We start from the raw sequence: 16507 nt of genomic DNA on the forward strand, positions 1-16507 counted from the left end.
TCACAACTTTCAAGTACAAAGTTGTTACGTTCCCCCTTTTTTCCCTATATTTATTTATCCTTCTTATTTCATTGTACTGTATATTGTTACTCTTATTTGCCCTGTATGTCTACTGTACAAACTGAACTGGAATGACTGACTGTTCGCTTTATAATTTCAAATAAAGTTTGGAAAAAAAAAAGAAATGTAAACCATTTTTCCTACCATGAACTGCCTTCAAATAAAAACGGTTAAAGTTCAGGTTTTGACTCTATATGTATGCTGACTATTGTGAGCTTTAATAATGTATTAATTTGAAGTGAAATTGCTAGCAGAAATATTAACACTGGAGGTTATATAATGTAATACCAGTCATCAAATATGTTACAGATTAAATTATGTGCCAAACATGACTCTTAACCAGCAATGTAAATGATTCATCTAAACATTTTGCAATGTAAACCATTGGCCAAATGTACAATGGTGGCTGACCACCCTGCACATTCTCCAAAAAGTTGATTCTGTTCATCTGGACGTAGCGTTTTGTGGTAGAAACGTTTCGTCACTCATCCAAGTGACTTCTTCAGTCTCAGCTGACTGCAGGTTTCCCCAATCTTATAAACAGTACATTTGCATAATGACTGAAACCAGCCCACTGAAGGATCAATGGGCTGGGAGGTTATGAATGATATTATTGCAGTTAGACCTCAGTGCAGCATTCAGTGCTGCTGACCACAATATTTTATTACAGAGATTAGAGCATGCTGTAGGTGTTAAAGGTACTGTGCTGCAGTGGTTTGAGTTATATTGTATTTGTCCATAAACCCAGATAACACACACCAATTAGTTAAACTGCAGGAATGTCTTAAAGACATAAAGACCTGGATGGCCGCTAACTTTCTGCTTCTTAATTCAGATCAAACTGAGGTTATTGTACTCGGCCCTGGAAATCTTAGAAATATGGTATCTAACCAGATTCTTACTCTGGATGGCATTACCTTGGCCTCCAGTAACACTGCGAGGAACCTTGGAGTAATTTTTGACCAGGACATGTCCTTCAACACACATATTAAACAAATATGTAAGACTGCTTTCTTCCATTTGCGCAACATCTCTAAAGTTAGAAATATCCTGTCTCTTGCTACTATTCTGTGCCTCCCTCATACATCCAGAACGGAATTAAACATTTTCCTCCTCACATACAAGATGTTGAATAATCAGGCTCTGTCTTACTTCCAGGCTGGACTACTGTAATTCATTATTATCAGGATGTCCTAAAAACTGCCTGAAAAGCCTTCAGTTAATCCAAAATGCTGCAGTGAGCCTACTGACGGGGACTAGAGAGAGCAGATTTTGCCCACACTGGCTTCTCTTCCTTTTTGATAAAGCCCACAGGGCTGTGTTAGATGACCTTGAATTCTCCGTCAGTTACCCTGCAATAGGCCTATATTTATACACCACTCTGTATTTAACCATTAATCTGTGTCTTTGGTCCCGTCTCCGCCCCCTCAGCCCCTCAGCGGTCGGTCAGATTGAGCCTGGTTCTGGTGTTTCTGTTAACAGTGAGTTTTTCCGTTGTACTCTTGCCACGTGTGTGCTCATAGGGACTTTTCTGATTATTGTGGGGTCTTATTAATACAAAGTTTTCTGAGGCAACTATATACATAAATGTAATGAGACCCAGTGAGAACGCGTGGTTAAACTGAACAGCGACAGTAAAGATGGTGGTAACCTATGTTTTTAACTGTTGTTTAAAAAACTTTTTTTTACTTTATTTTAAGGAAAATGTGAAAATGTTGATATGGTCTGACTGTATACATCTACGTGTTAATGTCCAGCACAGTGTAACAGTTACCCTCCAATGGCCACAACTAACGGCGTGAGCATGTCGCGCGCTCCCTGTACGCACGAGCACTGGGAACAACTACCCGTTGCCATAGCACCGCAGTAGGAAACCCACAACAGCAGGCGCACTGCAGCGATGTCTGCCACGGGGGGGAAAGAGGGAGGAAAGCGGCGATGTTCCCTGCTCCTGAGACCGTACGTTAAGTGTACTCTTTTCACTGCAGCTGTCTGCACGTACACGCAGCCACGGTCACTTGTTGTTTTGCTGCCTTCCAGCTCCTCTCGTACCGCCTCAGTCTCACACGGAGGCCCACGCGGAGCTCACCAGCGTTCCAGACAAACCACGAGTGTGCTGGGCTGTCACAGCAGACGGAGCCTCGGGGGCAGCAAAGTCCTGGAGAAGAACGTGGCTCAGACTCCCAGACAGGCTGTTCGGGTACCTGAACATCACACCTGTCCTCACAGTCTGTGGGTCCTCTGAACAGTTTGTAAACGAGAATACCAGTCACAGACTCGGTACTAGATTCAGATTAGACGCAGTTTCTCATCAGTTTCACAGAGTAAAGACCCGCGTGTGACTGTGTTTAATGCATATATATACTGAAAGTTTAAAGAAGTAGGCTTACATCAAACTCAGGCTGTAGTCACAGTTTTATTTTGCAACCCAGACAAAAACACAAGACTTTATTTTGTGGATTTGTTTTCATGACTGATTATTCTGATGCCTCTAAAATTAATTACATTCAACTACCACTCACCAATTTTTCAAAGCAGTTACCTGAGTGCTTTGTGAAAAAGGCAATAAAAGGAGAGATGCAGGTAGTGGAGTTAAATACCATGATGTAGCGAACATGTAGTGATGTAGAAGTACCTCCAGTGTGCCCTTGGGTGCACTACCAAGTTAGCTGTAGCTGGCTTCTGTGTTTCTTGCAGGTGTTTGATGAAGTAAACAATGATGTCACTCCTCAGCCGCTGTACCAGGCTGATCCAGGAGCAGTGCAGCCCATGCTGTTTGTGGATGAAATCTCTGTGGGCTCAGCATCAGACCAGCCAACAGCCACGGGCAGCTTCACTCTGCCTTTCTCCAGGTACCAGAGTCTGAGGTGATGCAGCTGGAGCTGCTCTGTGAGGCTTGAATGTGTGGAGTGCAAATGTTAAAGCATTGCTTGAATTTGAATATGAGTTTTCTCTGCAGGCCTTTCCATGTATTATCTTTTCTAGTAGCCAAGTTCTCATCGGTACGTCGTTGTTCCGCCATACCTCACGTGGCTCTTATTAAGCTCGGTGACGTCCACGCCGGTGTGGCTTGTCCCTCGCTCGTGTTCTGAGGTTGGGCAGCATTGTGGTTGTAACCTGGGGACCCTTGAACCCTGACCTATCCTCTTTTCTTTTAAAATCTTTGATATGTGAACGTGATTGAATCAGTCGGGGAACTCCCAGTGATGCAGGTTTGGGTGGAAACCATTACATTACATTTAAGCTCAGTAATTATAAAACAGTAGAAGTTTGAATCAACCAGGGCTGCTGAAGCACAGCTTCTTACTAACTTGTGCCACCAGTTAAGCAGGTCCATGGTGCAGGGAGACAGCCAAGCACTTCCTGGAGAGAGCCAGGACAAACTGTCTAAAGTGACTGCAGGTTACACGCTTCACCCTGTAAAAATGTGCTCGCAATGTTTCCAGGTCAGTATTTGGCAGCAGCAGAATATCCAGCCAGTCCACCACAGAGTCTGTGGATGACGAGGACATGTTTTCTAAACGTGACATTCCCATCAGTTTTCCAGGTGTGTTTTTGAGTACAGTGTGCATTGTTTTTTTAAATGCACGCTGTATGTTTTCCCTTTAGCCTTTTGATTACTGCGTTCATGGTGTTTGAGCTTGTGTGGTGGTTAATGAGCACAGTTAATGCAAACTAAATGTTTTTTTAAATCTCCACATATTACTGTGACTAAAGCTCTCAGTTCTCGGTCACACCTACAACGTATCTTTGTGGTGTTTATAAGAGTTTGTTCATATATTTTCTTGCTAGATGTGAAGGTAAAAAAGGACACGGAGAAAGAACAGGTGACAGAGGACATGTTGAAGGACATCACGGAGGTCTTTATCTCTGAGACAGACACCTTTTCACTGCTGGACATGCCCAGCACCTTTGTGTGTGTGGATGCTGATGAGGCAGAAGCTACCATGTGGGTGAAGTGTTTCCCATATCTGACTGGTTGAGACGCTTACATATGCACCTGAAATGTGCTACTGGCACGTTGTGATTTTACCTCGTTTTCACAGAGCAAGAAACCATCAGTACGAGGAGGTCTGCAGGAACAGAGTGAGCAAACATGTGGAGCAATCAGTGCAGACGCTGACCGCAACAACAAAAAACAAGCATGTCCAGAGTAACGGGCTGATGGTGGTGGATGCAGGTGAAGCTGTTATTCTAACGCTGACTTTTATAAAAGTTTTAAACACAACCAGGTCAGTGTACCTAAACATGAAGCTGGACTAACTTGATTTTTGGCAGCTTTATTTAGAACATGGCCTTCTTTCATCTCAAACTGTGCTTTTGGACTCAGTCTATTTAAAGTGTGATGAATATTTGGTTCCCAAACTTTGGTGTGTGGAAGTGCATCGCTGTCTTAGATGTGTAGTGTTCACAGTGTGTTTGTTTTAGCTCACTATGTTTATATCAGAGTAGTTCATTGTTATCTCTTCTCCATTTGAACTATTTATCTGCCATTTTTAGCCAAATGGTCTGGCTAAAAATGGCTAGCTAGAACATTAAGCTAGCCTCTTTCCCAACAATTTATGAACCGCAGATTAGCATTTACCTTTTTATCCGCATTAGTGTCTATTTATCTGATGCTGAAGGTGCTGCAGAGGTTTTGGTCTGCATTGACCTGATAGCTTAATGCAGTTGCTGCAGATTAGTCGGCTGCAGCTATCTGATTATCCACTCATGTCCCAAAGGCTTCCTTGTGACTGTGGAGACCACTGAAGTACACTCAATTCATTGGTATGATCAGGAAATTCTTTTCAGATTATTTGCAGTTATCAGAGGATGGGTAGGCTGTGGTCAGCAACAATATTCAGCTAAGCATTGAAATGATGCTTGGTGCGAAGGAGGCCCAAAGTGTGCTGGGAAATGATCCCCCACACCATCACACACCCACCACCAGCTTCACCTGTTGGTATCAGGCAGGATGGAGCTGTGCTTTCATATATGTTTACACCAAATTCTGACCCTACCCCACCCTTCTTTTTAGCTCTTTACACACTCTCAATAGTAGAACCCACCATTCACTATATCCTTATATTGTTCTACTTTCTACTTTAGTTTTACTTTCAGCAGTTCACTTCATCCATAAAACAGAGGATGGAGTGTTGAGCTTTTATAAATGCACAGTGTTTTCAGATGTTTGCATGTCCACAGCCACAAATGTTACCGTCTGCGACATGTATGAGCCTTTAAGTGATGCTGAGCAGGAGGAAACAGCAGGTATCTGTAACCCAGTGAAGACTGACCACTCAGAGGGTGTGATGGACTCCAGCAGAGGTGCAGACAGGAGTGTGTCAGTGGGCAGCACAGCCACTACAGGTAACAGCATCCACTGTTTCAATGTGCTTCATTCAAACAGGGCTCAGGGTTCGTCATCATTCAGAAGTTTTAACAGTTTCATTCTTTTTACAGTACAGAAACTGTTTTCTTGTATTTGTCTTCAGTCAGTGCCTCTGGTTCACTGAAAGAAGTGGAAGTGAAAGCTTTAAACGCTGAGACGCAGTGGAAGCTCATCATGCTGTCAGACAAGTTTCAGCTTTGCTTACAAACAGTGGAGAGAAGCATCCTGCAGAACAGCTTCCACCCTCAGCTGGCTGCTTACAGGCAGCTGCCTGTGCTGGGAGGTAGTGCTCACAGCACCGTCACAGCACCGTCACAGCACCGTCACAGCACCGTCACAGCATCCTCACAGCACCGTCACAGCGCCGTCATACCATCGTCACAGCACCATCACAGCACCGTCACAGCACCGTCATACCATCGTCACAGCACCGTCACACCACCGTCACAGCACCGTCACAGCACCGTCACAGTATTCTCACATCATCCTCACAGCACCGTCACAGCACCGTCATACCATCGTCACAGCGCCATCACAGCACCGTCATACCATCGTCACAGTATTCTCACATCATCCTCACAGCACCGTCACAGCACCGTCATACCATCGTCACAGCACCGTCACAGCACCATCACAGCACCGTCACAGCACCATCACAGCACCGTCACAGCACCGTCACAGCACGTCACAGCACCGTCACAGCACCGTCACAGCACCATCACCATCACAGCACCGTCACAGCACCGTCACAGCACCGTCACCATCACAGCACCGTCACAGCACCGTCACAGCACCGTCACAGCACCGTCACACCATCGTCACAGCACCGTCACAGCACCGTCACAGCACCGTCACACCATCGTCACACCATCGTCACAGCACTGTCACAGCGACGTCACAGCACCGTGGTAACATTACTACTAGATGAAGCGTTAAGATTATAATGAGTGAAATCATTTTTTCAGACCCAGAGTGTCCAGTGAAGAATGAGATGGTGGAGCAGAGGACGGGGGGCACGGACGGCGGTCTGTCTCTGCAGTGTCTCTGGGTTTTCAGCTGTGAGCTCAGCAGAGGACGCAGCGTGAGCTGCATGACCTGGAACAGAAAGAATCCGGTAACAGAACAAAGATCAACTCCGACTCACAGAAACTGATTCAAGAGCAAAGGGCTTGAAGTTAGTGTACATTTCTGTGCAACACAAGTCTTTTGTCCTTGTGTCATTCATGTGTGTCACTAATGTTGCTGGACTGTTTCTCAGTCTAACGGTGAAGTCAGAGTGAGCTGGGTTATAAAAATAATCTTTAAATACACAATTCAAAGGTAGTATAACCAAGTACAGTTAGCTAACTTTCAGACACACCTGCAGTGTGGAGAGAAGGCCGTACCTTTGCTCAGTTAAATGCTGAAGGAGCCTGGCTAATATTGGGTCTGTCTCTTCTGATAATATTGTATTGAAGCATGCTGATCACTTGAAAGAACTGAACATGATTTATTGAGATAGAGAAATGAATGTATTTGCCGATTAGACTGTGGTGACCCATCAAAGCAGTGCCAGGGTTTAGGACAGGACCCCCCACAGCTGAGACTCTGGTGGTGATGATGATGAAGACGGCTCTGGCTGAGGGTGGGGAGGTGGAGGGTTGCACAAAGGAGAATCTGAAAGGAAGAATGACAGAGAGCACACATGTAAACCGTGCAAAGTGGAAGCTGATTGGTTCAAAGAAAGACAGCGTGGGAAAGCGGCAGTCGTGTAGGAAGCAGACTAACACCCAGGAAAGCAGGCAGACGACTGATCACAGATCCTCCTCGTGTCGCTGTCTTCTAGGACCTCCTGGCTGTGGGTCATGGCGAGTTTGACTCTGGGAACCAGAAACCAGGTCTGGTGAGCTGCTGGTCCATCAAAAACCTCAAGGTATGACTTTGCTTTGGACTGGATTTAGTCAGCTCCCCTCATCATCATCGTCGCACGGATTGTTGAGTGAGGATGTTCTTCCTCCTGCAGTGGCCGGAGCACGTTATCCACTGTGACAGCGCCGTGACCGCTCTGGATTTCTCTGCTAACAGCCCCAGTCAGCTGGCTGTGGGCACACATGACGGCAGCATAACAATCCACAGTGTGCACAGTCAGGACAACAGGTCACATGGTGTCAGCAGCCGGTGAGGGGCGTGTGCAGTGGACAGTGCAGGTCTTTTACTACACACTGAAAGTAAACTATGTTACTGCTCTGTCTTTGTTTCATGTGCTCTGTGTAGGGAGAGTCCCAACAGACACCTGGGGCCAGTGTGGCAGCTCAGGTGGACCCAACAACAAGTGAGCTCGACGGGGGAAGAGAAGGTGGAGGCCCTCCTCTCTGTGGGTGCAGACGGCAGAATCAGCAAGTGGTTTTTCTTCAAAGATGGCCTCGACTGCATAGGTACTCAGCAGCCGGCTCAGTGCAGTCAGCTGAGACAGCATACAGGTCATTGTTGTCTCTCAGGATAGTTCCAGCCTTGGAGAACTTCACCTCTCTCTTTGGCCTTTAAGATTTTAGAAGAAATTCAGGAAAAATGTCCTTTTCTAAGTGAATCTTGGCAGTAATGTTAAACTCTAATGGGTGAGTATTTTGTCAAAGGTGTGCAGAGGAGAAGCAGAGCTTTTATTTCAATGGTCACAGGAAATGAAAAGTCCAATCTGACAGAAATACTCAACAGATGCTGTGCTAACTCCATAGATACTCTAAGCTAAGAAAAAGTACACAAAATCCAACAACAACCATGGACTAGAACATGAAGACATGCCTGGCACCACAGAGACGAACACAGTGCAACTCAGACTGACTGTTGCTCTGTGGTGGCTTCTGCATGCTCTTGCTCACAGACAAACAGACAACATGCAATGATCAAATAACTCCTTCTCTGCTCTCACCTTGGTGTCAGGTAAATGATATAAAATGATCCGTTTCTTGCCGTAGACTTGATGAAGCTAAGGCGGATTAAAAATACAGAGAAACAGACTGGAGGGAAGAGGACCGAGATGATGACAGAAACTGTCCTGACAGCACTGACTCCTGGGCTCTGCTTCGACTTTCATCCCACAGTAAGTTACTGTTGGGTCTTAAAGAGATAGACCCCGCTGACTCAGGGACCAATCACCAATCAAAGCAAGACGACCACAGCGCTCTTTTTCTTTTACTTGCTGCAAGGGGAGTCGTCAGGGTCTGAGATGAGATGAGATGAGATGAGATGAGATGAGATGAGATGAGATGAGATAGCTTTATTAGTCCCACAAGGGGAAATTTCATGTCTCATGTTTCCCCTCACAGTCCTTTTATTGACAACATCTCGTTAGTCATGTGACAGATAAGGCACTCACACGTGAACATGTGATATGTGACATTGTCTGCTACATCACATATCACTGTGACCTTTCACCAAGATCTCCAGTCACCCCACATATGGCGTAACCTTTTAGCATTCTTGCTAAACATCTAATCATCTTGGCCTTCCTGCACAATGACGACCATATTGATCCACAGTTCTCTAACAGAGATTCATGAAATCCCTGAGATGTGACCAATGTATCCCACTGTGTTCCACTGTTCCTGCAGGACTCCAGTATCTACCTGACTGGGACATGGGAAGGTCTCATCCACCAGTGCTCCTGCTCCAACAGTCAGCAGTTCCTAGAAACCTACAGGAAACACTTTGTAAGTTCTTCAGAGTAAACGCTGCCAAAGACTTCTGGAAAAAACATCTGTTTATCCCCCAAAAGCCTTTTTATTCCAAACTGAAACTCCAACTGCAGTATAACGGCTCTGTAGGGACACTGCTCATTTGTCAGTTAACTTCATTTAAAGGAAAACAACAGATAAAGGAAACTGACACCTACCGGTCTGTCTCTGTAAGTCCTCCTGGACTGACTCAGCCATACTGGGATCAGGGGTTTGGTTTTGGACTGGTTTGTAGTCACCTTCATAAATGGTATCAGTCTAATTTTAGGCTTAGGTAAAGTTTTGGACCTGATTTCAGAGTGGATGTGGTTTGATGTGAATTGGGTTGAGACTGGTTCATGTCTCATTGTGGTTTTAGAGTTTCTTTCTGAGGTTTATTGTTTAGATTTTGTGTCAGCATATTCCTTTATTCTTCAGTCAATTATGCTGCACACACAACTTGGAGTTATTTTCACCGATTCTTTGATTTGCAGCATATTTTAAACTTTACAGATTCTTCTCTGTGTGAATGTGATGTTAAGCCTTAAAACTTACTAAGTATTCTTGGTATGTGAAGGCAGCGCTACATTGTTACAGTAATGTATAAATGTTGTCCACATACCAAGAATCCTGATTCAGTCAATGAAATGAATTTCACTTAGATCTGTAAATAAAACACAAACTGCTTTGGAAATGAAAATGTGATATTGAGCCATTTGAGCAGGAGAACATATACACACACATATGCTGCGATCTTTGTAGAAAGATTCTGAGTAAGTGAAGTCTGGCAAAATAATAACTTCACTGTTTGTTACAAACTGCTGTTCTTATGGTGCTGAATCTTCTTCGTGGGTGTGTGATATACACTCAGACACCTCTTCTTCTTCTTCGTCAGTGTCCTGTAAACTGTGTTGCGTGGTCCCCTTTCAACCCCGATGTGTTCCTGAGTTGCTCATCTGATTGGACCATCCAGCTGTGGAAGCAGCACCACTTGAAGCCTGTGTTGGGTTTAACCTCTGCCCAGAAGGCCGTCTACGACATCAAATGGTCCCCAAAGTGGCCTACTGTGTTTGGAGCTGTCACCGAAGGGCAGCTAGAAATCTGGGACCTGAGTTCGAGCATGTGAGTACCTGTGGGTGGCACTGTCACTCGGTGTTCCTGTTCCAACACACAGTGGTGTGTTTGTGTAGCTTATCTGCTAGTTGAAAACCTTTAGATAACTTCTTATTTCATAGCAGTAATGATACATGTAATCAATGTAGCCTATTTGCAGCTCTGAGGGCCAGGATCACTGATTCACCCGTAGCTAGCCAGGCCCCTGTAGCTGCTGTAGCCGAAGATAGCGTAGGCCCCGCTAGCTGTTCCCCGGCAGACCCCAAGCAGCTGGGGAAAGAGGGCGGCTGGGTGACGGTGAGGAGGAAGCGTAGTCTTAAACAGAAGCCCCAGGTACACCACCAACCATGTGTCTAACTGTTTTTCCCCACTCGGTGACACACCCGCCGGGGGTCAAACTCTGGTAATTGGCGATTCTGTTCTCAGACATGTGAAACATTCTGGAGAAAACCTGGTCTTGTTAGGAGAGACGGCATCCATCCCACTTTGGATGGAGCAGCTCTCATTTCTAGAAATATGGACAAATTTAAAAAAGATGACTATCCAGAGTTGGGACCAGGAAGCAGAGTTGCAGTCTTACACGCCTCTCTGCAGCTTCTCGCCTCCTGCTACCCCCCCCCAAAAAAAACAAAAAACAAAACCCATCTCCATAGAGACTGTGTCAGCTCCCAAAAAGACCAAAAACAAAATAAAAACCAGCAACAAACAACTTAAACATAAACAATTACAAAGAAAGAACAATACAGTATCCACATCTGTAGGCAGCAATTTTTCACACCAGCCTATTAATCAACCAAAGACCCAGACAGACTTTTAATTCATTTGAAAGTCTGGTGCTTAGCCTCGTCCACCCCAGCTGTAAAACTGAGGAACCAGTCTTACTTGAAAACTAAGGTCTCTAATCAGAAGTACCTGACCCCGTGGTATAATTCTCAAACACGTACCTTAAAGCAGATGACTCGTAAGCTGGAGAGGAAATGGCGTGTCACAAATTTAGAGGATCATCATTTAGCCTGGAGAAATAGTTTGTGCTTTATAAGAAAGCCCTCCGCAAAGCCAGAACAGCTTACTACTCATCACTGATTAAAGAAAATAAGAACAACCCCAGGTTTCTCTTCAGCACTGTAGCCAGGCTGACAAAAAGTCAGAGCTCTTTTGAGCCAACCATCCCTTTAACGTTAACTAGTGATGACTTCATGAACTTCTTCACAAATAAAATTTTTATCATTAGAGAAAAAATTACCAATAATCATCCCACAGATGTAATATTATCTACAGCTACTCTTAGTACCATTGATGTTAAGTTAGACTCCTTTTCTCCAATCGATCTTTCTGAGTTAACTTCAATAATTACTTCCTCCAAACCATCAACGTGTCTTTTAGACCCCATTCCTACAAAACTGCTCAAAGAAGTCCTGCCATTGATTAATTAGATTGAAGCAATCTTAATTGCTTCAATCTTAAATATGATCAACCTATCTCTAATAATCGCCTATGTACCACAGGCCTTCAAGCTGGCTGCAGTTAAACCTTTACTCAAAAAGCATCTCTAGACCCAGCTGTCTTAGCTAATTATAGGCCAATCTCCAACCTTCCTTTCATATCAAAAATCCTTGAAAGAGTAGTTGTCAAACAGCTAACAGATCATCTGCAGAGGAATGGTTTATTTGAAGAGTTTCAGTCAGGTTTCAGAGTTCATCACAGCACAGAAACAGCTTTAGTGAAGGTTACAAATGATCTTCTTATGGCCTCTGACAGTGGACTCATCTCTGTGCTTGTCCTGCTAGACCTCAGTGCAGCGTTCGATACTGTCGACAATAACATCCTATTAGAGCGATTAGAACATGCTGTAGGTATTACAGGTATTGCACTGCAGTGGTTTGTATCATATCTATCTAATAGACTCCAATTTGTGCATGTAAATGGAGAGTCCTCTTCACACACTGAGGTTAATTATGGAGTTCCACAGGGTTCAGTGCTAGGACCAATTCTGTTTACATTATACACATCATTTTCACTGAAAAACTAGTTCATGCATGTATTATTCTCAACTATTGTGATTCGTTACCATCAGGTTCTTTTAAAAACTCACTGAAAAGCCTTCAGCTAATCCATAATGCTGCAGCAAGAGTCCTGACAGGGACTAGAAAGAGAGAGCAGATTTCTCCTGTTTTGGCTTCCCTTCATTGGCTTCCTGTTAAATCCAGAATTCAATTCAAAATCCTGCTCCTCACATACAAGGTCTTAAATAATCAGGCCCCATCTTATCTTAATGACCTTGTAGTACCATATCACCCTATTAGAGCACTTCGCTCTCGCACTGCAGGCCTACTTGTTGTTCCTAGAGTATTTAAAAGTAGAATGGGAGGCAGAGCCTTCAGTTTTCAGGCCCCTCTTCTGTGGAACCAGCTTCCAGTTTGGATTCAGGAGACAGACACTATCTCTACTTTTAAGATTAGGCTTAAAACTTTCCTTTTTGCTAAAGCATATAGTTAGGGCTGGACCAGGTGACCCTGAATCCTCCCTTAGTTATGCTGCAATAGGTGTAGACTGCTGGGCGATTCCCATGATGCACTGGGTGTTTCTTCTTCACTCACTATGTGTTAATAGACCTCTCTGCATTGAATCACACTTGTTATTAATCTCTGTCTCTCTTCCACAGCATGTCTTTATGCTGTCTTCCTTCTCTTTACAGTATAAAGCACTTTGAGGCGACTGTTGTTGTGATTTGACGATAAATAAGATTGAACTGAATGTGAGTCAGACTCAGAAGGAGACTCCACCTGTGCTGCTCTCTGTATCACCTGTGTCTTGTCCATATATTCACCTCTTTCCTCCAGTCTGGACCCCGTCATTGTGCAGCCTGCAGCCCCTGGTGTGAGGATGACGTCCTTGCTGTTTTCCTCTCAGGCTGACTGTGTTGTGGTAGGAGACAGTGATGGTCATGTGACTGTCTACCAGCTGAAGAATCTCAGTGTAGGAGAGCAGAGCCAGGTAACATTAAGCTGATAGAAAGGACGGGCTGATTGTAGTAGTGGGAAAGAAGCAGTAAGGGAGACGTCTCATTTCATGTGCTGTCTGCCTGGTGTGTGTTCGATAGCAGAGACAATGACGTGGTTTTAAATTTTGTTCTGGATGTTTTCTTCCAGGTGGATGTTCTGGAAGACCTCATCTGCTCTGCAGCATCTAGATAACTTTATGAAACAAACACATGTATGTCCAGTCAGCCTGAGGTTGGTGACAGAGTCGTCTGTAGAAATCTACATATGACACAAAGATAGCCACAGTCCTGTTTCCATTGGCTGCTGCTTCATGAGCAGCTGTAGAGGTAGACTAGCTTACAGATAAGACAGAAGAATCAACAGCTAGAAACATGTTCGTATGGCTGTTTATAGGTGAGACACCTGACCAGTGTTGGTCAAGTTACTTGAAAAAAGTAATCAGTAACTAATAACTGATTACTTATTTTCAAAAGTAATTAGTTACTTTACTGATTACTTATTTTCAAAAGTATTTAGTTACTTAGTTACATTTTAAAACATGATTTATCCCCTAAATAGGTGACAAAGCAATAGATCTTTTAGCCCAATTCTTTTTCTGCATAATCCATCATATAAAATGTAATCAAATGGAAAAGTCTCTTTTTAAAACTTGTTTTATTAGTTTTAATCTTTTAACTTTATGCATCAAACAAACATTAAATTATATGCAACATTCTCTGACTGGAAGAAATTTGTTGAACATTTAAACCTATTTTCTGCACATTCCAGCACATAAAATAAAATTGTTTTTTGCGTTTACACTCAGTCTTTCAAATAGATGCAAGTGAAACACAGCAGAAAAAATAAAATCAAATCAAAGACTAGCGGTCCTGTTGCTCTATTTTCACCTGTATAGCAGGAGTGGGGCAGGCGGAGGTTTGCCCTGGTGCAGGTGTGCCGCAGCGGTCAGTGGAAGGATACGCCAGTTTCTCTGTCAGTGTCACATTCCCGTGGCAGCGCACTGTCGGTGCTTGCTTGGACGTTTAGGGGTTTTTTCACTATAAAAAGAAGTTTTCTTCCCACGCAGTGAGCAGAGGACGCTAATGTTTTTGTCACTTTTTACAGAATCAAACTCAAAGTAAGGTCAGTACTTCCACACTTTAAACGCTGCCACACTCGTTATATTATCCATTTTTGATCTGCACACAGCTGTTGCCACGAACGTCGCACTCGCTTACGTCACTGTCACGAGACACTCTCGCAAAAAAAAAAAAATCACGGTTTTAGTAACGCAGCGTGCTAACGGGAAATTAACAGTAATTTAATTACCTTTTTGCAATAGTAATCCCTTACTTTACTCGTTACTTGAAGAAAGTAATCAGATTAAAAGTAATCCCATCTCTGCACCTGACAGTACAATAAGTGTCCCAACCAGACAATGATTTGGATACTATAGAGGACCTGTAAGTGCCAGACGTCTGCTTTATATTTTTATTTACGATTGAGTTCATGTTTGTTTTATAATTCATAGATTCATTGCATAAGTCATCTTTTCAAGATTAATAAATGTGAAAATATATGTGTTTACATAAAGTAATTTTAAGTCACTGTTTTGGGATTGGAACCTAAAAGGTGGTACCTCTCACTTTAAGTATGTAAGTGCAATAGTAGCATGAAACCCTGTGTGAGAGGGAAGGGGAGGAGCATGGACAGAGAGGTTAGGAGTCTCACGGTTTTCTGACCGTGTGCACAGGTAGTTTTGGATAACTGCTATTTTTTGGAACTTTCATGCTTATTTTGGAAGGAGTTCATTGTTACATCTTCAGTTTGTAATAAATAAACAGTCTTCAAATCATAATGCAACTGGAAGCATTTCTTTTGGAAACCAGGAACACGCGTCAGCCATAGACTCCCTTTTTTGAACTTGGTTTATTGGAAATTACCCTACAGGACCTATTTAACTTAACTACAGTAAGGTCTACATACAGCCAGGATTTTAATTTAAGAGGCCCTATTATGCTTTTCCTTTTTTTTTGGTAATATACGTACAGTACTGTTTCAGACGTGTAGTGTTTCATATACGTAGGTCAGTGTATGTGCAGGTAATCCATGTAACTCAGTTCCTTATACTTTTGACTCAGTACAGTGTCAACAGAGGGAATTCCCTTATAGAGTTGCCTCAGTTATTTCTGATGTTTTGGTCATTAAATTCCCAAAATCATACCAAGCACATGGAATCCACAGTCTCAGCATCCCACAGCAGTTTGTGTCAGGTGACTTTCAGTGAAGGTTATGAAACAATGACAGTGTGATGATAACAAAGAGAAGCATGAGTCATTATCTCGTCATTACTTGGACTTGATTTTAGCACTTCACACTACCGTTAGCCATCATCTCAAACTATGTGTCACCACTAGGGCTGCTCAATTAATCAAATTTTAATCATGATTACGATCTGGGCTTTCAACGATCATTAAAAATGACTGAGCCGATTATTAGCCCCTCCCTCGTGCTTTACTCTCGCGCTGCTCCGTGTGGCAAATCGAGCGCACCTCTCTGCATTTTGAACACGTGTCACAACAATTAAGAGCAGCGGTCCCCAACCTTTTTTGCGCCACGGACCGGTTTATGCCCGACAATATTTTCATGGACTGGCCTTTAAGGTGTCGCGGATAAATACAACAAAATAAAACTAGTACCGGTACCGAAAAAAGAAAATTTATTCTTAACACACGTGAAAAGACCCTGGAAAACCGAGTTAACGCTAAAAACGATAACAAAATAACGCTGAAAACCGATAAAAACCCTGAAAACTATACATTTCACACCTGAGCCTCAACTCTCGCGGCCCGGTACCAAACGACTCACGGACCGGTACCTGTCCGAGGCCCGGGGGTTGGGGACCGCTGATTAAGAGGACCCGAGGGAAGCTCGGAAAGCTAAGCAGAAGTTATTTGGAGAGGAGAGTGACTGCTGTTGGTTGAAAAGAGAGGTAAAAAAAAACTTCAGTGGTGTGGAAACATTATGGGTTCGCAGAGTCAGACGTGGATCAAGTAGACATAGTGTGTAAACTTTGCTACAGTGTCGTAGCTACACCACAGAGCAACACTGCAAAGTTCACTAAACATAGATGTTTACATTTTTCATTTATTTTTTATATTGCAAACATTTGCACTGTTATCAGTATTTGCACACTATTTTATATTATTTTTTGACAATCTTTAAAGTCATTATTCAATACATTGTTATTGTTAAATAAATATCGTCAAATAATCGAGATCTCAATTTCA

General features: G+C 43.3%; 1 protein-coding gene across 1 annotated transcript; it reads left to right on the plus strand.

Moving 5' to 3' along the window:
• Positions 1-1790: 1790 nt before the first annotated feature.
• Positions 1791-16481, plus strand: dnai4 (dynein axonemal intermediate chain 4). The gene is made up of 17 exons (XM_085141945.1): positions 1791-2019; positions 2101-2260; positions 2758-2912; positions 3507-3607; positions 3853-4009; positions 4107-4240; positions 5248-5412; positions 5538-5717; positions 6400-6548; positions 7260-7346; positions 7437-7591; positions 7688-7848; positions 8386-8510; positions 9022-9120; positions 10019-10245; positions 13077-13230; positions 13386-16481. Exons 1-17 carry the CDS (start codon positions 1961-1963, stop codon positions 13428-13430), a joined length of 2313 nt encoding a protein of 770 aa, XP_084998071.1. The 5' UTR covers positions 1791-1960; the 3' UTR covers positions 13431-16481.
• The last annotated feature ends 26 nt before the right edge of the window (positions 16482-16507 follow it).

The sequence above is a fragment of the Neolamprologus multifasciatus genome, chromosome 18, assembly GCF_963576455.1.
Source record: "Neolamprologus multifasciatus chromosome 18, fNeoMul1.2, whole genome shotgun sequence".
In the NCBI taxonomy this organism is placed as follows: domain Eukaryota; kingdom Metazoa; phylum Chordata; class Actinopteri; order Cichliformes; family Cichlidae; genus Neolamprologus; species Neolamprologus multifasciatus.

What these genes read in the sequence shown, in the direction of transcription:
- dnai4 (XM_085141945.1), top strand. Translation starts at nt 1,961, where the DNA reads ATGTCTGCCACGGGGGGGAAAGAGGGAGGAAAGCGGCGATGTTCCCTG. An exon ending in GCAGCTGCCTGTGCTGGGAG is followed by an intron (nt 5,718 to 6,399) that starts GTAGTGCTCACA and finishes TCATTTTTTCAG; the next exon opens with ACCCAGAGTGTCCAGTGAAG. An exon ending in CCTGGAACAGAAAGAATCCG is followed by an intron (nt 6,549 to 7,259) that starts GTAACAGAACAA and finishes GCTGTCTTCTAG; the next exon opens with GACCTCCTGGCTGTGGGTCA.